At 44.5% G+C, this 11507-nt stretch overlaps 1 protein-coding gene across 4 annotated transcripts in view; it reads left to right on the forward strand.

Moving 5' to 3' along the window:
* Window positions 1–10747, forward strand: part of Syndig1 (synapse differentiation inducing 1) — a 172318-nt gene extending 161571 nt beyond the window's left edge. For 3 of the 4 annotated variants that reach the window (XM_029536974.1, XM_029536973.1, XM_021194234.1), the window contains one exon: window positions 9534–10747. In XM_029536974.1, coding sequence (XP_029392834.1) covers window positions 9534–9692 — 159 coding nt within the window. In that variant the 3' untranslated portion in view covers window positions 9693–10747. The remainder of the gene's footprint in view (window positions 1–9533) is intronic. The other variant, XM_029536975.1, reaches the window with a different exon arrangement.
* The last annotated feature ends 760 nt before the right edge of the window (window positions 10748–11507 follow it).

Consider the following 11507-nt stretch of genomic DNA (forward strand, 5'->3'; position numbering starts at 1 on the left):
GGAAAACTCATAGCAGACATAGCAGAGTGACTGACTGGTCATGGATACAGGAGGCAAATGTTTGGGGACTAAGCTCTGGGAAGGGGCTTGTCCATAACAGTGATGGAGGGAACTGATCTGAATATCCTAGAGGTTTGTTTGCCCAATAGCTCAAAATAGTTTACAAATGTCTGTAGTAAGATCTACATGACCATGTGTTTTAGTTAGAATTTTATTGCTGGGATCAGACACCATGACCAAGGCAACTCTTATAAAGGACAACATTTAATTTTGGCTAACTTACAGATTCAGAGGTTCAGTCCATTACCATCAAGGCAGGAGCATTGCAGCATCCAGGCAGGCATGGGGCTAGAGGACCTGAGAGTCCCATCTCTTGTTCCACAGGCAGCTAGGAAAAGACTGGCTTCCAGGCAGATAGGAAAAGGGTTTTAAAGCCCATGGTCACAGTGACACACCTACTCTAACAAGGCCACACTTGCTTCAAAAAGGCCACACCTCCTAATAGTGCCACAGCATGGTCCAAGCATATACAAACCATCACACCATGCCTTCTCTGTCTCTGGTCCTACACTAGCTCTTTGCTTACCTTTCCTGCCTCTACATTCTCAGTGGCTTTTCTGGGGACCACCTTCACATTGCTGTCTGCACTTAATCCCGGTCTCACCATCATTCAGGGAATCCAACCTGACTGGAATGACATTTACAATAAAAGGAAATATTTTCAGTGACACATGCAACTAAAGCACTGCCTATCTTAGTTCTGACCTAAAAACATGTTTAATATTGCAATAAGAGGAAAAAATATACAAAGCCATAAAGGAACTGAAAAGAGGACATGGAGACACAGGTAATACTCACAAATGATGTGAGCAGACCAGAGAGGGTGTAGCACAGGCAGTGAGGCCTGAAAGGCTCCCACTAAAATCCCATGACCATCAGTCCCTGTCAGCCTGTGGTGTTCTTAAATGCTAACTAACATCGAACAATTACCTGACATTTGAGGAAGCCTTTCCCAACCACATTCGAGCCCAAAATCGTACCTAAACCAAATGAAGGAAGGATCCCTTACAATGGGTCTGGGCTATAGGCACATGCAGGGTAAAGAAGGGTTTGTTTTAAAATTTTGCAATTAATATTTTCAGAGAGCTAAAAATGAAATTAATTTTCTAAAGCAAAACAAGGAACTAGATATATAGCAATGAGAGAACAAGGCAAGGCCTTGGAAATATAGCAGTGTGATACTCAGAATAAAATCCCATAAAGGGCTTGGAGAATAGCTAAGGAAAAATTTCCTAAAGGGTAACAAAGGACAAGAGGTAGACAATAGTATACACACACACACACATGCACACACACACACACACACACACAAGAGACAGGTGGAAAATTTGTTCAACAGTTGTATAGCAAAGACTTTCACTTCAGCATTTTAGAATGCCAGGAATGGGGACCCTTAAATGTTCCTAGAGAGAAGGAAACAGTTACAGAAATAAACTGAGTGTCCCTGATGCTGCACTGGTAAGCACTAGAAATGAGAACTGCATGAGAAAAATTGTAAGAATTAAAGGGAGGAAAAGGTCCCAGTTCATTTATATATCCAGCTAAACTGTCAGTCAAATGGGATAGAATATAGCAATTCACAGGTATGTATAGTCACAAGCATGGATTTCTAGGCAACTTCTGGAGCACATGTTGCAAGGCTATGCCTTCCTGAGTGGAGGCAGGAGGCCCCGAAAATATAACTGCATGAAGAGAGTAGCAGGAAGTCCAAGTGTGGTGGCAGAGTTAGGTGGATCTCTATGAGTCTGAGACCACCCTAATCTACATTGTTCAAGAGGTAGGATGTGAGATTTCCATGAGGGACACGTGAAAGGACAGGAGAAAAATGGTCTGTGGTACAATTCTCGTTAATGGTGCTAGTCAAGCAGACATGAACACAGATCTCGGGTAGCACACAAATGGGACACAGCAGACACTCTCCAGTATGTAGTCTGGGTACCACAGCCAGGAATGGTGATACATTCTGGAGATACCTGAACCTTTTTGGCATCCAGGTCAAATTTTCAGGATCTCAATGTCCACAGAAAACTACTCTGAGCATCTAAAGGCAGTGAATGGCATGGAATCATGGCCTGTCTATCACAGAATAGATGAGCTGCTGTTATCAGGCCCTTCTCCAGGAAATATAAAAACCACCACACCTTGGGGTGCACTCAACAAGCGTGAGACCTTGTGGGGTCTTCCTCCATATTGCAGCCCACATGAAGGTAGTTGCTATATGTTCTTAACCTATCATTATGCTGGCCCTGGACTTGTGCAGATGAGCCTGCCAATGAGACACTTGTGCATGCATACGTGCGTGCGTGCATGCGTGTGTTCGTACAGTGGAAGGTTCTGTGAGGCAGGCTGCCCTTAAGAGCCTGCCCATGGAATGTGGGATCTGGTGTTCTATATTCAAAGCATTCTCATCCCAGAAGCTACAGCTGAGGCCGCCTTCTTACTCTCTTTCCTTTTATGGTGGCCTCTGTCATTCAGGCCAAAATGAGACTCCAAAACCAGTTTATACCCCGAATTGTCTCAGAGCCCGTTAGTGAGTGTACTCTGCTCAGGGCATCCAAGATGACCTTAACGTGGCGTGTTATGGTGTAACAATACTGAAGAATGTAAGAACTTTCACGGTTAGACTGGACCTGGAGCTTGAGTGTGGACATGGAGATGACTACCCAATGTTCAGATCTAAGCAGTGGCGAATGGGTAGACATTTGAAAATAGGCTTTTCATCTGCCCTTCATTCTTCTTAAACATTGTACTATATGCCAGCTAAGCTTGGAATGAAAGCTGCTTGCCTCTAAGGGCCACCACCTTGCAGGGCTCATATTAGGTTCACTGTACTGCTTCTACTGGAAGTACAGCTCTTGGTACCTTGTCCTGGCACAGTGAATGTTAGATGGCAATAAATCATGGGCATGACTGTGATAATGCGAAGAACTGTAAAGCAGTCAGGTCCTCACGCTAGAAGAAACATGGGCAGTTAGAGGTGCCTACAGTGCTAATAATTTTCAGAGAAATGGTTACAATGGCTGCACGAGCTTGTCGTAAATAAAAGGAGGTGGGGAATCTAGTGTTTGCTGCCAAGGTGCTCATGCTGTGCACCAGCCAGACCTCTCCATGAACAGCCAGCATGCTGGGTGGATGATATGAAACATGGAAGCATCTTCTCTCACTGCCTTTCCCCTTAGGATAATAACTATTGGCCGAACAGAGCAGCAGGGCAGTCTTTCAGAGAAAAATGTAGTTTTTCAGAAACCTCAACCTAAAGCGGTTTCTAGCCAAAGGAAATAAACTCCAGCCTGTCAGTATTTTAATCTAGAGGTAGAGAAACCTCAGCATAGGGTCGGTCACCGGCCCACTGAAAGGCCAGTGACCAGGCACTTTGAAGAAGATGGTTTCCTCACATCAAGTGACTGGATGTTCTCAAGATCTTTCCTTGATGCTGCTAATGTTAGGGTCTCAGGATGTCTGAATCGCCTGTGAGATTTTAAATGTGAACACAGGTCTATGGGCACATTGGATGGGGAAATGCTAGGACCATGAGTTTCTGCAGATATCAGGATCCTTTTCCTGACCCAATAGAATTGCTTCAATTTCCTTCATCCTGTAGCTGTTCCACTCTGTTCAAATGTAGAGCCAACACAAAGCTGTATGACCTGGCTTTAAACCTCCTAGGAAACTTCCAACTGAAGTGCCTGTTAAAAAGCAAACCAGCAAATGTACTACAGAGGAAGGAGAAACCAGAGAGAGAAAAAGGTGAATATTCCGGCCTGTGAAGCTATGCTGATAACCTGTTGGATAACCCAGGGGCCTGGGTCTTCAGCAAAATGGGAGACGTTAGGCAAGCTAGGTGAGGTTATAGATATCTAGGCCCACAAGGAGACTCTGCAGGAATCCTGGCAGAACCACCCTGCTCCCCCACAGAAAGCTTGTCTCAGCTGAAATAGCACTTCATTCACCCAGAAGGTGAACTCTTGAATCTAAATGGCTACTTTTGTTCTCAGATTTTCTTTGTATCTTTACAACCAGGCAAAAGAAGGGAGCTTTTTAACTCAGGAAACAGAGTATTTATAGTGGACTCTGCATGCCCAGCTCCTCATGATTTAAGTGTGCACTTGCTCCCCCTCTCCCTATCCCTCCTCTCCCTTCCTTTCCCCTCCCCTTCCCCCTCCCCTTCCCCCTCCCCCTCCCCTTCCCCCTCTCCCTCTCCTGCTATGTCTAGAACACTGAGCTTGCAGCTGTGCCTGCATTATGGTTGCTTATTATTTCACTCTGTACCCCTATTTCTGTCTGTCTGTCTGTCTGTCTCTGTGTGTGTGCGTGCATGTAATGGACACGCATGTTGATGTGTATGTGCATATGTTTGTACAGAAGCTGGTAGAAGCAGAAATCAGCATCCACACTCTTCCACAAGCACTCTCCGTTTACTTTTTGAGACAGTATCTCCCGGAAACTAGAGCTTGTCATTTGTCTAGATGGTTAGTCACCAAGCCCCAGGGATCCTTTGGTTTCTGCCTCTCAGCACTGAGGTTTGAGGGCACACACACTGGTACAGTAAACTAGGGGTTGAACTCAGGTCCGCATGTGAACACAGCAGGTTCTTTACAAACTAAGCTATCATCCCAGCTTATTTATCTGTGGGCTGAAATCCACATGTGCAGTGCTCAAGAGTATAAAGCTAGAGCTGCTGACCACACTAAAGACTTTCCTTGTGCCCTACTCCTGCAGATGCAAAGGTGCACAGCAAACCAGTGATACTCCAGACTAACGAGCTGCCTGCACTTCCTGTTTTATGACAGACATTTTTTACATCAGATTTGCTAAAGGGTAGGAAAAGAAATAACCCAGACACAAGAGTCCTTGTTCCTAATCCCCTGAAGAATGTTCAGAAGGCAGCTTTCCCACAATGTTAAGGGGTAGACTAACCTGGTTTCTCGGGACTTTGTGAATCATAATATCTTTGTGGCCAGGAAGGTGTATGTATTGTATGTATGAAGGTGGGGGTATTTCATAGTTACTATATTGTTCAGCCTGATGGCTTTCAAAGTTCTGGGTTCTAAAGTAGCAGAGGAAGAACTGAAGAAAAGCCACCTGAGATGGTCCTCTAGAGGTTCAGCCTCTTAGCTTAGGAGCCTGAATTTGGTTATAGTTAAAAGTCTGGGTGAGATTAGATTCTGTTCCGTATAGAAGAGCCCCCAAGTGGACAGTCTCTATATGCCTCTATAGTAGTATTAGTTACTTTCTCCCAAGAACCACATGGGAGATTCCCAGTGGCTTTAGGGGTAGGGGGCAACCCTATGATTTGAACCTCCTAGAAGAAAGATCCTGAGATACAGTGAAAGTGAACACGTTGTCTATCTGGAAGTTGATTGGGCAAGCAAGACCTGAAGGGAATATCAGGAAGAGGATGCCAGTAGCAACTGAGGGAAGATGGGATCTGAGTACTGAATTTGGAAGAAAGACCAAAGAATCAGCACAAGGAAGGATCTATAGGGGTGGGAATATGTTCTGAGTTTTTCCAGGCCGGGTAGCAGACAAGGTCTATAGCACAGTGACCTGACCACAACCAAATCCAAATCAGAAGTGCCAAGCCAATTCTTCCAGACCTCTAGACACAGAACTGTGGGCCAGAGGGAAGTAGTCCTGCTTATGGCCAAAGAGATTGGAGAGGGCATGTTTCTTAGGAACTGATGATGGACAACAGCACACATTTCTAAACTGTGAAGGCTGAGGCCAATTCTGGGACAGAGAGCAATAGGTGTCCCTTAAGTGGCTAGTTCACATACAAGCAAGAAGTATGTATCCACACCCACAGGATATCTTGAGGCCAGTTTTATGGTGGGCTTTCTAAATACTTACTTTTGCCACAGGAGTTTCTTGTGTAGAACGGAGTGTAGATAAATCAAGGTTCCTTCCTAACTATTCTAGGCACTGTTCATTCCAGCTAACTTTCCTACCCCCATCTTGTCTCTGTTGTCTGGAAGCACTGGTAACATCTGTCACTTGTTCCTCCTCTCCTCCTTCTCCTTCCTCAACAGAGTGGTCAGGGGCAGCTGGATTACTTGACCTGGGTCAACCTTTCTTGTGGGGAAAAAACAAAAAAAATCAACAACAACAACAACAACAACAACAACACACTTTCACACAGTCTTGCCTCCACAACCTGCAGATAGGTTGAGTACTCCTACTTCCATAGTAATAAACATGTCATACAGCCTAACAGCTAGGAGAGTGGCACTTCTTCCAGTTCTTGCCTCTCAAAAGGACCAAAAGAAGGCCAGTAACCACAGTTATCTACATTCTGAGATGAAGAGACTATTCTCATGGCCTTGAGACCCCAGGATTTCTCGGGTTCTAGAAAAGACAAATGTTGAGTGCCTTGTTGAAGTACAGCCTTACCTTACCAACTTGATGCTTTGACCATTCCTACTATCCTGTCTTCTTCTCACACACCCTGAGCATCTGTTGGAAGAAATAAATGTTCAAGAACTGAAGAAAAACAGAGAGCAAGTTCTTCTAAGGTAGGCTCTGAGAAGGAAGGAGTAACGCTGATTCTCAGACATGGAGACCTTGGGTCTGAGTCCTTCGGCTCCCTATGGTCACTTCAGGACAGGAGCAGAGCGCAAGTGTAGGGTTAGGCCGCTACCCCCTTCTCTTACCCTTGGGAAAACAAAGATCAGTTACTAAGGGCTAAACTACGCATGGCTCTTGAGGGTGATATTTCAGCCCCTACACACTTGGTCATACATTAATACTGATTGATTGCCCCCCAGCATCACCACTACCCCCTACGAGCATACTTGGGGTTCCCAGCTGACGAGAGAGGACAAGCCAAGTACAGGCCCTGGTGGATAATAAGTGCTCACGGGTTCAACTCTTACGAGGTAGAGAAGTGGCACTCAGGAGATTCTCTGGAAATTTCCGGATTAGATAAATAGGTTCACCCTCCTCTCTGGGCTTCCTCTGCCTCCCCTCCTCCATCCTAGCACAGGCTTGCCAGGCTGGGATAAGACCAGGCAGTGGCAAGCTCTGCAGCTTGCTGATGTCCCAGGGCTGTTTGGGGTTAATGCCAAGAAGGGCAATTACAGTGAATTATGTTATAGGACATTGGAGTGTTTGGGAGGATTGCTAGATAAAATGAAACCCAGCTAATTATAGCTTAATTAATTAATTACTGCTGTCCTTGGAGGCTTCTCATTTTAAATTCCCCCCAACTTTGCATCACAAAAACCGTGTCCACCGTTAGCTTCCAAGCTCAGTGCCAAGACAAGAAATGAGGGAGGAAATAATAAGACCTAGCTGTAAAATAATTTTTAAATTCCAAGTGTTTCTTCCCCAGTCCCAGCTCTCAGAATGATTACTCTGAGACTAATAAGTTACTATTAAATGCCTAAATCATAAACTTTGGCTCATTCCCTGATTAGCTCTTAACATATCTAACCATTCAATCCATCCTATGTCTACCACCTGGTTAGTTACCTCTCCTTCAGTCCTGGCCCACATCTTTCAATTATTCCTTCTAGTCTCCTCTGTATCCTCTCGGTGTCTCTAAGTACCTCTACCTGCTGGTGTTCATCCATCTCCTCAGGCTGCCTCCCAGTCTTCTCTCTTTCATATTGTCCCCTAATTCTCCCCCTATGTCTCCCTTTATTCTCAAGATATTCCCCCAGAATCCTCTCTCTTCTTGCCAGTGTCCCACCTCCTATTTCCTGCTTCATTCAGCTCATTGGCCATCAACTTTTTTCTCTCTACATCTAGCTTTCAAGATTCATAAGTCAGTATCCAGAGAAGAGGTTCAGAGGCAGATGTGGGTTCTTATGAACTCATCATAGATTTCCTATCTCACCAAATCAGAATCAGGACATTGTGAAAAATGAAAACTCACAAGTTATCTCCGAGTCTGACCACCTAAGGCTCATGACATGTGTTATTATTTTTAGGTTGAGTGAATAGTACAGTCTCTTGTGCCTACATAAAATGCAGAAATGTAGCAGAGTCACCCTGAAAAGTGGAGTCAGTGAGAAAATACAGATTTTTTTTTTTAAGGGATGATTATGAATGTGAGTTAGGGAAATCCACAGAACAGTGGGCTCTACTTTTACACTGACCAGAGTGTCCTCTGCTTCATAGGATTAATCTTCCTGGGTGTCACTCAGAGCTACAGAGGATCATGTGTCTTAGCAGCATTCATTCCACTAGCCCATGAGCCATGTGACTCAGGCATTCCCTCCATAATGCTACAAAGTAAACCAACAGCACTCCACTTCCTGAATTTACAAATGTGTGTAGTATAGCAAAGGGTCCCAGCCAGCCAGCAAAATCTGGAGGCAAAGATTCATGTTCTTCAGCAGTTCTAGTTCTCAAGGGGCTTCTAGAACTGACTCTGAGGTCCCTCAGTATTTCCATGGGCTTCTGAAATCACCTCTGGGATTTTTCTTAACCTCAAGATACCCATTATAGAGTTAGCTCCTTAGCTACATCTCCAGACAAGAAGGAGGACTATGTTTTACATAGTGATTTCATGTCTTATAACAAAACAAAACCTGTTCCAGAGTTCTTATGGAGATTAATGAGACCTACCTACAATAGCCAATTTCCCTCCCTTGACTAGTGAATCTAGTCTTAACTTCAGAAAATGACAAGAAAGGAAGGAGCTAGAGAAGGGCTTACAATGGCTGCTCCAAGACACTGATTCTGAGCCAATGCCTACTCTCTACATTACCTTTTACCTCATGACCCCAAGAAATATAAATCTAATGAACCCCATGCCTCATTATGTAACCAAATACTCAAGCACAATAGATGAAGGCCTTATTCAGAATACTTTTACCAGTAGATGAAAGTTACCAGTCCTAGCTGTGGTATGGGGACAGTCAGGAATCAAGGACGCCATATCACTCCAAAGAAAGGTGCCTCAAGGCTTCTGGGATACATTGAACAATATCACACACTAATTTTCTCTCTTGGAAATGAGAAATAGTCTCCTTCTCCATGCTTTATTGGGTTATAGGAGTTGAAAATGTGCTTTAGAAATTGTTCTTCTAATGAAAATAATACCATTGTTGAGTAGGAAGGACTGCACTAGAGATGAGAGCCACACCCATCTCTGATACATCTATTGTTCCTAAGACCCTGCCTTCACTCACATTAGTGGTCTGTCCTGGATAGTTCAAGACGTGACTTTCTTGAGACATGAGAGAAGGAGGACTTGCCATGTGGGGAGCAGTGACAAACACCATCGCCCTATTATTTATTTATTTATTTATTTATTTATTTATTTATTTATTTATTTAAGTTAGAGGCTCACCTGGAGTCTAATCTTTATGAGAATAAGTCCTGTTCCCCTGTGTCCTGGCCTGTATTGGTGGAACCTGCCTGTAATCCAGTAAAGTTAGATTGGGAAGAAGACCAGCAGAACTCTCTACTCGCCATTCTTGCTAACTTGTTCACTCTCCTCTTCTTTTCCTCTGCTAACTCTCCAGACAAACAAAGCTGTGGCCAAAGGAGACTTCCATCAGGCCAGCACCAGCTCCCGGAGGGCCCTGTTCCTGGCAGTCCTGTCCATTACCATTGGAACTGGCATCTACGTGGGTGTGGCTGTTGCCCTCATTGCCTACCTCTCCAAAAACAACCACCTGTGAACTTCCCAGATGCTGGCATGAAGGAGGGGGAGCCGAACCAGCTGTATGAGGGCAGAGAAGAGACAGCTGTGTGTTACTGTACAGTACAAGTGATTGCCAAGCGACTCCATGATGCCCGGGAGTCTTCTACTTCTGGGGTTCTTTCATTTTTATCCTTCAACTTCATCTTCAGCACTGTGCAGAGCACCAGGCAGCCAGCAATGCTGATTCTTCCACGTGGAAGTTCCAAAGATTCCATCCCAGTGGCTGACCCTGGATGAATTCTATTGGATGTAGGACAACCCAGCTCTGCAGCCTGCCAGTGCCTGGACCAACACCCCATTAGCAATATACAAACAGTTAAAATATGTTTATTTTTTATGGAATATGGTGCAATAGGCAGAATGCAGGAGACATGTCACCACTAGCTTGTGGCCCGCTTAAATCCTCTGTGTGTACCCCATCTTTGTGGCTTCCTTGTCAGAAACAAGTGGGGCTGAGAAGGAAAAGAAAGCACTGCTGGGAGATCTTCTGTCTCTGTCCACAGATGGATCCAGCCTGAGAATGCAGAATTAAAGGAGCATAATGCCTGCCCTGGCCCTGCTCAGTCCTAGCACGCTGCCCCAGCTTGGAGCATCAGGCTTCTTGCAGATACCCAGCAATACACAGTTCTGGGGCCTCACTAATCTTAAAGGAGAGGAAACCATAGCTCCTCCCAGAAACAAACCCAGTGTTTTCCCCAGGAGCCTGAGGGAAAGGAGCTGGGAAGACACACCGGGTGTTTAACTCCTGGATGCTCATCCTGGCCAGGAGCATCACTGATGCTGGAGATCCAGAAAATGAGATGGGCCTTCTTCTGTCCACTAAATGAATGGCTATTTTCTTGTCATTTTTAAAGTGCAACTCTTGCTTCACGCTGCTTCAGTTGCCAGATGAATGCTGAAAAATAAGTAATCACAGATGTTTTAATACCATGTCATTGCTGTTTTACGAGTGTTCATTATTTAACAAAAATTATCTTTTAGCTTGTTTGCTTATGACTTTTCTTTCTGACGAATGGTGATGTTTGGGCTCTGTTTTGATGATTTACCATGTGCTTTCCTGGTGGAAGAGCCAGCCAGCGTGCAGAAAATGTGGTTAGGTGGCCTTGCAGGGCAAGAATCATGAATCACACAACCCTGGTTACATAAATGTCCACCTTGAGCACCACCAAACGATACAGAGATCCTTTGTCTGAAGTTCTCCCTGTAGTGCTTAAAATATCCCCAGTCTCTAGAACCCTGGCATCACAGACCCAGAAATCCTGACTTAACTAGTCAGAATTCAGCCTGGTGATTTCTGTGCTTAGTATAGGTGAGAACCCCTATATGGAACAATATCAAGTTTAGTCTCTCCCACTTGCCACTGCCCACCTTGACCTTGACCTCTTAATGGATTCAAAACCACTAGCACTGTTTTCCTGAGTTGAATGTAGCATTCATCTCAAAAAAAAAAAAAAAAATCATCAGGGCTTGGCTGTGGGGGTCTTTAATCCCAGCACTTGGGAGGCAGAGGCAGGCAGATCTCTCTGAGGTTGAGGTTAACCTGGCCTGTAAAGCAAGTTCCAGGACAGTGAGTGTTTCATGGAGAAACCCTGTCTCAAAAAGAAACTAAAACCAAAACAAATAAACAAAAAGAGATAATTTCAATCTCTAAACCCATAGTTCTAGGAAGAGTGTACTGACGATGTTCAAACATCCACACCCAAATGAAAGTTGAGTGAGCTGGCCATACAGAAAGTAGGATTGGGGGTCAACCTAACCTGGATTCAAATTCAGTCATGCTGTTTTTTTTTTT

Source organism: Mus pahari, chromosome 3 (genome assembly GCF_900095145.1).
Source record: "Mus pahari chromosome 3, PAHARI_EIJ_v1.1, whole genome shotgun sequence".
NCBI classification, from domain to species: Eukaryota; Metazoa; Chordata; class Mammalia; order Rodentia; family Muridae; genus Mus; species Mus pahari.